Raw genomic sequence first — 10,095 nt, forward strand, 5'->3', positions numbered from 1 at the left:
TCCAGATGCTTTCTATATACTCTTTAACCTTAAACAAAAAAGAACTACACAGTTTAGTTACTTGTAATATATATATATATATATTTAATACAAAGTCAAACTTTAAAAACTACACAGAAAGCAACATATGCTTGATTGATCATGATTAACTTCAGTATTTCTTCATACTAACACACTGACGATGTTTACATGTACTAATAAGGAATGCCAACTGTATCCATCACCATTTGAATAGCTTGCAGGGGATTGGTGACTTCTACATTATCTCTTCTCAAAACCCAGTCCGGTTTAAGTCTGTTAAAAAAAAATGGCATATATATATTATTATTATATATAATATATTATTATTATTATGGCATTTGCAAATGGGATATATTGACTGACCTAAGCCAGTTAGGGAGACAAGTAAGACTATTAACTTAAATGGTCCTAACTTCCCTTCTCAGAACACTGAGAAGGGAACTCAATGTTCTGAACACAATGTGGCTACTCTTAAAACACCTTTCTTTTACAACCCTGTCAAAGAGGTAGGAGAACTGCATATCACTAACTACTTGAAGTTTCACACTATGGCTTATTTGAAGGTCACCTAGTTCTAGCACCACCTTTGGTCCTTAATGAAACTCCCAATGTCTTACTCTGGTGAAATTGGCTTTGGGTCTTCTCTCAATGCCTGTCACCATTCTCAGTAACATCAACACTCACCTGGCCCAAAAGCCAGGAGGCGGCTGGTTAGTTTTTGCCATTTTCTTATGTTCTTCCATAGCTGATCCTTTCTCACACGGTCATATGGCAGAGTTTCTCCTCTTTAGAAAATGTATCACCACTTAGGTCTCAATCTGAGACCTCGATTTTCCAACCACCAATTCTGATTCATCCATGTCATCTGCTTTAATCTAGTCTCTGACCAAGCTCAGCTCCCTTACTCAATTGACCTCAATACATACCCTTCATCCGTTCTCATTTCTCTCCCTAACTGGATTAGGTCAGTCAGTATATCCCATTTGCAAATGCCATTAACTGTTTCTCTAACTCAACTGGAAAATTATACCTGATCTTCAAAATGAATAAAAATAGCTTTCTTCATTACTATACAGATAAAGTTTTCAAGAAAAATACAAACAGGATGACATTTTCTTTCATGTCAATTGCATACCTAAAATTGACATCTGAAGTTGCCTAGTAACAATCCATTTTTCTCCAAGGTGACTGTTCTAATCCTTTCCTCTCTATCCTCTAAGCTGCATTTCTGCTGAGTTTATAACTTATTTGTATTTTCCTCTGATTTATACCACAGAGTCCTCAGGCTTATCTGAAATAAAACTCATGATTCAATACTTCCTTCCACTCAATCCTATCTTTTTTTCAACTGTCACTTAAATTTCCCATTCTTGGAGAACTACCCACTTGGGCCTCCCCTCCTGTCCCTCTCTCGGACAGGAGTTTTCTCTCAATAAATATATTCTGCTCATAAAAATAAATAAATAAATAAATAAATAAATAAATATTCCCATTCTTTTTTCTTTTTTTTTTTTTTTGTGGAATGGGGATTGAACTCAGGCCCTTGCACTTGCCAGGCAAGTGCTTATTCTACTGAGCCATTTCCCCGGCCCAAATTTTCCATTCTTTAGTACTTGCTTAAATACTACATACCAGAGATGATTTTCTAGGCATCCGCCTTCAATGGAAACTCTGTGTTACAATCTATCTTGGAAGTTGTCTTCAGCTTCACAATCTTTATTAGTATCTTCATGAATTTCCTTGTTTATTGTCACTGTCCTGAACTATATAGGTCTATGCTGAACAATAAGCTCAAATTTGGCACCTTACAATGCCAGATGCAGCTCTGCACCACCTCTGCTCTCTGACAGTGACAGAGAAGTCAGTCTGGTGAATAAGTAAGCAAACATCCAGTTTAAAAGAAACCATAAATATGCCTTCCAGTAGTTAAACCTGAATTATCTGTATACAACTTAGTACACTAAATGGTAGCCCCAAAATATTTACCCATCTCTTAATCCCTGAACTTGTGGATGTCACCTTATTTTGAAACAGAAATCTTATGGATATACTTAAAAGATCTTGAGATAAGGCCCTGAGTTGTGTGTGCAGCCATAAATCTAATGACATGTGTCCTTATGACAGACACAGAGGGAAGACAAAGGCATATAGAGACATAGAGCCGTCAGGCGAGGGACACTTAAGAGACAATGAAGTTGGAGGAACCAGGAAGGATTGCACCGCAGAACCTCCATTAACAGTATAGCCCAGTTAATTAACACTGATTTTTAGCTTTGGTCTCCAGAATAAGACTCTCAACAATTAAAGGTTTAGTTTGTTCTTACTTAGGAAAATAAAAATTCTATTACAAAATTATAACAAGTATTTGCGCTGTTTAACACAAGAAGCTTATTGAAGAAAATACCCAAAACACTAATTAAAATACTAAATAACCAAAACAATAATAGTATTATTTTCTGAAGCTGCCTCCTTTAGATTTTACTGAATATTCTATTACGATGTTTCTCCATTGTCAAAAACAATTATCTTATGGTCAATGGTTAGTACTGATAAACACAAAATGAATCAGTGGTGACACAAAATTATAGAATGTGTTAACTGCTTACCTTGAAACTATTTTAGTTCTTGCAGGTCTTTCTGAAACACAGGGAGTTCCTATAGGATTCTTCTTTTGTTTATAAAATATTCTCTCAGTACTGACTTTATGCTTACGTGCGATAAGTTTATACAGACTATAAATACGGTCAACAACTTTGGACCTACTTTGTGCATCCTAAAGACAAAACATATAATTATTAAAAGATAGTAAGAATTAAATGTCTGTCTCTCCTAGAAGAGGAAAGTTCTTTAAATTTAGTGAGTAGATTCATTTAAATTATGAGCTAATTTGCAAGATAATTACAAAGACAAATATTCAGAAGTTGCACAGTTAACTCCATATAGTAAAGGAAATATTTTATACTCATTTAATCCAGTATCTGTATTGTAAATCTTATGAATTTTACCTCTTCAGAGTTTCTGGAGTTATCTACTTATCCCTCCCTGACACAACCTCAGTGAAGCAGAAGCTCCTGCCTCATCTGCTGCATTTACCTGCTCGCTTCTCTAATAGTCTCCCTACAGGCACACGTGTTCTCCCAAATTCATTTCTCAATGAGCAGCCAGAAAGATGTTAAAACGTAAATTGGTAAATATCATTCCCTTTCTTAAAATTGTGAGCGGTTTCTCATTGTTATCAAATATGATTACCCCATGTTGACTGTCACATCTGGAGAAATAACTGACCAATCTCACCATAGAAATGCTGGAAATATATTTATAATTATAACATGCAGTGAAACATGTATCTTGCTTCTTGCCTTGCTAGGATAATTTGTTATTCTCTCTAGAAATGGGAATGGTTACAGTAAATAAATGGCTGTAAATAAATTCAATTTTCAAAATTCAGTTTCTTTAGTATCAGAAAGAAATGCACACCTTTTACATATATGTGCCTGTATACTATATATATAGTACATATATGTATATATGTATCTGTATATCTCTTGAGCTGATTTTATCAGTGCAAGAAGGAACTTAGAATAGAAAGAAAAACTTATTTTAGTGTGATAATTAGTTTAAGGAAAAATACAAGTCATAGAATCCCAAACCTCAAACAAAGGAAACCAGTTAATACTCACAGAGGCTGGAGTGGTTGTTTTCAACAAAACAGCCAACAAACAGCAGGTCTTTGTAAAAATGCTCCCCCCCTTGTCTGCAACTTTGTCCCCAGGCTTTTCTCTGTATATCTGTAACAGCTCCAGCAGCGTGTCCACACAATTTTCTACATCATAAACTGCAGAAGTAGTTTTCTCATACTTGAAGAGAGCACAACAAAATTAAGTTAAAGTAAACACACACCTTTAGAAACAGCCCAACCAGAAATAAAGCTTAGAGTCAAATGTTTGGAACATGTGCAGCTAGGCTTTGGGAAATTCCTTGTTGTTAGTGTCATTTTTAAATCTATTTTTTTCTTTCTTTTTTTTTTTTTGTATTTAGGACAGGATCTACCAGATCTCACTACATCGGACTCATAGTGTTCTTCCTGTGTACAGCCTACCAAGGGCTGGGATTACAGGTGCGCCACCAGGCCCAGTCTCAATTGCCATCTCAGCAAGCCCCAGGGGCGGGGCAGGCACAGCAGCCCTGGAGATCAGGCCTGGTGATCCAACACCTGGCCCCTGCGTCTGCCTAAACTGGTGCTTTAATCTGCTGAGCTATTTGGCCAGCCCTTTAAATCTATTTTACATGCATACCTGCATCATAATCTTTTACCTTCCTACCTTACCTACTTTTAAAGTTCTACATAAAAATGAATCAAATCTTTACTCTCTACAAAAGAAAAGCAAACCTTTAAAGATGATATTGTTTTTGTAAAACTCAGGAAAAAAAACCCTGCAAATGATAACCATAGGGTAAGCCAATGATCAAATTAGTTATTCTATTACATGCTTAAGAATAAAACAATTTTGGGCTGGAGAGATGGCTCAGTGGTCTAAAGCACCTATTTAGAACAAGCTTAGCAAAAGCATCAGGGACCGCAGTTCAATCCCCCAGCACCACATGCCAGCCAGCCCGCCCCCTGGTGGGCTGAGCTGGTCTCTCTCTCTCTCTCTCTCTCTCTCTCTCTCTCTCTCTCTCTCTCAAATAAATAAATAAAATTAAAAAAAAAAAAGAATAAAACAATTTTGACACTGATTAGGATATATACTTTTAATGCCTCACTTATCTAATTGGAGTATTAGATTATATTAAATCACATTACATGGTAACAAATACTGAAACTAAGTTAAAAATAACAGTTAATAGCTAACATTTTTATCACTGTGTCTAAGCATCAAGCATTATATATATTTAGTCACTCAATTTTATAAAAAAAACTTGAGATGGGACCATAAGTTTACTAATTTTATAGACGTTGAAAGTAACAACCTGAAGAGTTAGAATTCCAGCTAGTTTGGCATCAGACTCTGTTCTTAACCACTACCTCTCCATATAAAAATATTAGGTAAAATATCTACACTGTGGTTTAGCACATAGGTAGGGAAGGTAAATCTTTCATCTTAATACTGTTGATTGCATGCAACTTCATTTTATTTATTGTATTATTTTTCCGGTACCTGAGATCAACCTAGGGACCCTGTGCTTGCCAGGCATGCATTCATGCCACTGAGCTATCTCCTCAGCCCCACAACTTTTATAATTATTATTATCCCCTCTATACTAAAGGAGTAATATGAACTACTTTAGCTAATTATTAAGATTGAATTAAACAATGCATGAAAAACACTAGCATATAATAAGCAATTATTAAATGTCAGTGATTGCTGTAACATAAATGGATCAGAAATAAGACCTCACAAAAATTAGCATTTTTATCCAGTCATTTTATTAATTTTTCCACCATTAAGACTCCTGTATAGATGACTTTTAAACTATTAAGTCCAAATTATAGTGATGAGCAAGCACAAATTTAATTTACAGGATCATGGTTCTTGAACAATAAATGTTTTATTATTAAAATAAAACAATTACCTTAGCAACGTTAAGCAAGACTTGAACAGCATATCTGATGACTTCCATACAAGGAATACTACGATTACAACTTCGGATCAAAACAAATATTTTAGAAATCGCTCCACTCTCCGCCATGTTCTCACAACAAAGTGGAGACAGTCTGGTGACTACATCTAAAGGGGAGTAAGAGACTAATTAAATTCACAGCAACAGAGTGAAGCTAACTTAATACTGTAATATTCTTCACATATTGAAGGCAAAGACGCATTCCTAATCTTAAACAAAAATAGAACAAACTAACCTAGATGCTTTAGAGCCTCCAGAATGGCAGAAAGGTGCTTATATGTCAGAAGATCATGAAGCGCAAGTGCAGTTCTCTTGTACAGCTTGTTTTCTTCTCGAATCTCCTTATTAGCAAGTTGAAGGCTTAGCCGTATAGCTTTGATTTTTGTACAATCATTTTTCTTTCTCCAAATGTAGCCTCTCCATAATGCCTTCATAGAGTAATTTAAGATTATAGACACTAATGTTTTGAACTTATATTTGCATCTATTTCTATAATATAAATATTTTCAGTGTATTTATATGACACGATCAGATATATTTCAACTAAAAGTTCAATTTAGGGTGCGATCTTAAACTAAAAGCACATAATTTCCACTTACCTGAATTTTAGTGATTCTACTATTATATTTTTCTTGTCTTTTGCAAAGAAGAAAGCGGCGTACTGCTTTCTGTATTACTAAAGCAGCCCTATTTTGCTTGTTCAGACATTCTTGAATTTCATGTTTAGTTTTTATGGTATTATGATACTGCTCAATAAACTTCTTTCGTTGTAATCTTGCTCGAAACCATCTCTGTTTAAAAGAGCATTTAGTTTTCATTTTTACTTCAGGTTTTTTCAAAACATACATTTACATACAAAATAAAAGAAAAAGAACAGAATATCAAAGTATTTTTAACCCTCCCCAGTGGCATCTTTTCCTGCTTCACTGCGTCCTGCTCCTGGAAGTCCAGGTGGGGTGCGTACTGAACTCCATGCAACATGGCCCTTATCTTACAATAGCTATGTTCTGTTAAATTGTGCATCGTTCTGGAATTTGTTTTTTTCCCCTCAATACTTTTTAATATTTTATATTAATGTATATAAATAAGATTCTTCTCTAGAATATAATTCCTATAAATCATGATAAAAAAGTATCCAGAAGAAAAATGGGCCAGGTATATCAAAAACATTTAAAAACTATAAAATATATAGGAAAGAGTCTGAATAACTAATATAAAAAATTAAGAATTGCTAGCAATCAAATAAAATAAAAATTTGTCAGAATGGCAAAAATCAGAATCTTTTATGACGTCCTATAGTGGCAAGGTCATTGAGAAACGGGTACTCTCAGATTTAACTAGTAAAGGGGTAAATGAGAGTAATTCACACATTTATTTGTGTAACATAAAATATCAACCTATTTTTGACCCTCAAATCACCCTGAAAGTCTAAATATGTGACTTTAACATAAAGTATCTAGAAAGTATTTATCATATACCAAAAAAATCTGCAACAGAAAATTTACATCTTATTGTTTTACTGCAGAGAAGCTAACCTGAATACAGATGACTGAATTAATGTGCCTCTTTGCATTCTTCATAGCCATGTGAAGCCGATATGCTCTTTGAACTTTAAGAGCAGACAGGTGATAATATGCAGCTGCAGTAAAGTGAAGAATTCGAATTTTGGCTCGCTGTTCTAAAATCTAAAGGAAAAAAGAGTATCATATTAATCATGTATCTGATTCTTAAGACAATGTTTACTTTTAATAACTGCAATATCAAGTTCTATAAATTAACAAAATAAACTTAATTATTCCCATTTTAATTCAATGTGATCATAATCTATTATTTTATAATATTTCTTGTTTGGTTTTTTTTGGCGGAACCAGGGATTGAGCTCAGGCCCTTGTGCTTGCCAGGCAAGCGCTTATTCTACTGAGCCATCTCCCTGGCTCCTACATAATAATTCTAATACCACAAACTGTAGCTTAGGATATAGAAACAAATTATACTTTGGATACATCACTAAAACATAGCATTTAATTTAACTAGACTACCCACTACCTGCTAGTTAAATCTTTGTAACACACTTATTATGAGACAAGAATATAAACGTTAAACTCAAGTCAACAGTTTTCCAGGATGAACTATTAGAGATTGGTAGCACATCAGACAAAATTCATATGAATTAATTTCTTCAGTGTTTGATAGTATAACACAATTCCAGCATAAGATTGTTCTAGATATGCATTCAGCAGTGTTCTTTGGGCTTTTGTCGTCTAATTTATATGTAATGAACATAATATAAAACATTACTCTTTCATTTCAAATTTATGTTTTGTTTTTTCCAGCACTTCGCATATCAGAAGCCCAAATATGATGAGTTTCCTAAACAAAATTCTGACACTCCGAAGATATGGAAATAAAGCAGTTACACCTCAAACAGCTGTTTGAGGGAAGCAAAGGGCTACTTGAAAGACAACGAACTCCTCCACATGAAGAGTCTTTGTTTTATATCTTTCAGTTCTTTTGCTAGGAGTTTATTACACAAAGGAAATTCTATTTTGCATCCTTGGCATTGACCGTTTGTGGAAAACAGTAGGATGACACAACAAAAACTGAATGAACACAAATGAATGATTGCATTTATTCTGAAATTATTCTCCATAATCCAAAAATTTCTTAACATCACTTAATATCAAAATACTTTCATTTCATAGGACTGTGATATTCTACTTAAAAAATACATACTATTTTTTCTTACTTCTTAGCCATATGCCAGTATTGGCTGAGTAACCACAGGTTTTTAAAATTTGAAGTATTTTATTCACTTCCTATTCATCCTGTTATGTCGTTGTGTGATTAAGAAAACAAATCTCTGTCCAAGAAGCACCTGCAGCCCCTAAAACGTGCATAGACCAAACACACAGCTTGATGTCTCTGTAAGGAAAATTTTGAAAGATAAACTAATAGAGCAATGGTGGCGCACCTATGGCTGGTGTGCTGCAGCCAGGCGTTTGTTATCATTGAGAGCTTCTAAGAGGTTTGTCACCACTGTATTGGAGGTTCTTGAATTTTGCAAAGTAAAATAAAATGGTATAACCACAATGTGTACTTTGAGAGTTCAATAATGAGGCTTGAAGTTTGAGTCTAGTCTAGGAAATGTAGTCACACAGCAAGATCTTGTCTCAAAATTTAAATCAATCAATCATCAGTCAAAAAAAATCAATCAAAATTTTAAAGAAGGGCTGAAGGTGTAACTCGGTATGAAGACCCAATGTTTAATGCCCACTATTATAAAAGAAAAAAAGGTATAAATCCATATACGTCTACTACCAAACAGGAAGGATAAGCCAGGAACTCTAAATGCCTAGTGTTATCTGCCCCCTGACTTCTTGATAATTTTTACTGTGAGAAAAAAAAAGATTAACATTTTTACAGCTAGGTAAGTAAGGTTTGCTTAGAAACCCTCACCAACTACAGAGCAATCTAGGCTGAGTCGCTTCACTACTATTCTTTCTTTTTTTCTTCAATCCTTTATTGGTAGAGGGTCCTGCTAGGCAGCTTGGACTCACACTGATCATCCTGTCTTAGCCTCCCCAGTGATGGAATCATTGGTGTGCACGACCATGTCCAGTCTTGGTAGCCGGCCTGGCATGTGGCCGGCACGGCATGTAATACCAGGAATTAAACCCATGTCCTTGTGTTTGCCAGGCAGGCGCTTAGACCACTGAGCCATCTCCCCAGCCCTCACTTTGCTTCTTTAAACAGTTTCCTCACTTAAAAATGATGATATACTAACAGAGCCACAGAGAAAATTGTATGAACAGAACATGTATATATTTTAATTTTGATTTATTTAATAAAATATTAGGTATTATAGTTATTCTAAAATTTGGCTGTAAATAGACTTAAAAGACTATGCTATTAAGTATTTGACTTAAGTTGGATAAAATCTGCCATTTTATTTTGATTTTCTCCAGATTGCTTATTTTCACTGATGTCACTCAAACTTGGGGGGGTCTGATTTTTTTTCTTTTTATGTATTTAGTACATGGTCTACAGGGTCTCACTACACAGATCAGACTTGTAGTGACTCTCCTATTTTTAGCCTCCCAAGCACTGGATTATAGGCGCACGCCACCACGACCAGTCTCAATCGCCCTCTCAGCACGCTCTGGGGGCAGGACCAGCGAGGCAGGTTAGGGATCGAACCCCGGCCCCTGCGTCTACCTAAGTAGGCACTTTACTCCACTGAGCTATCTGGTCAGCCCCCGTGGGGGTCTGATTAGTATTGTATAAATACATAAAATTTTGTAGACACTTACAGATACAATATAAAAATTCTAGTAAATAGTATTTTATAGGTGAATGCAGTTTTTTTCTTTTCTACAGTTTTATTGATAAACATATAGCAATGAGACAGTTTCAAATCAAATCGGAAGTACAGTTTCAACAAATAATACACTG

The 10,095-nt window shown here is 35.0% G+C and overlaps 1 protein-coding gene across 1 annotated transcript in view; it reads right to left on the reverse strand.

The window, feature by feature from the left end:
* Aspm (abnormal spindle microtubule assembly) overlaps positions 1-10,095 on the reverse strand; it is a 66,804-nt gene continuing 56,709 nt past the window's right edge. The window contains exons 18-24 of the mRNA XM_023707217.1: positions 7,179-7,328; positions 6,243-6,434; positions 5,879-6,071; positions 5,596-5,750; positions 3,702-3,878; positions 2,628-2,794; positions 1-294 (exon numbers count right to left, since the gene is read on the reverse strand). Coding sequence (XP_023562985.1) covers positions 195-294; positions 2,628-2,794; positions 3,702-3,878; positions 5,596-5,750; positions 5,879-6,071; positions 6,243-6,434; positions 7,179-7,328 — 1,134 coding nt within the window. The 3' untranslated portion in view covers positions 1-194. The remainder of the gene's footprint in view (positions 295-2,627; positions 2,795-3,701; positions 3,879-5,595; positions 5,751-5,878; positions 6,072-6,242; positions 6,435-7,178; positions 7,329-10,095) is intronic.

This window comes from Octodon degus, unplaced genomic scaffold (assembly GCF_000260255.1).
Source record: "Octodon degus isolate 3935 unplaced genomic scaffold, OctDeg1.0 scaffold00009, whole genome shotgun sequence".
Classification (NCBI taxonomy): domain Eukaryota; kingdom Metazoa; phylum Chordata; class Mammalia; order Rodentia; family Octodontidae; genus Octodon; species Octodon degus.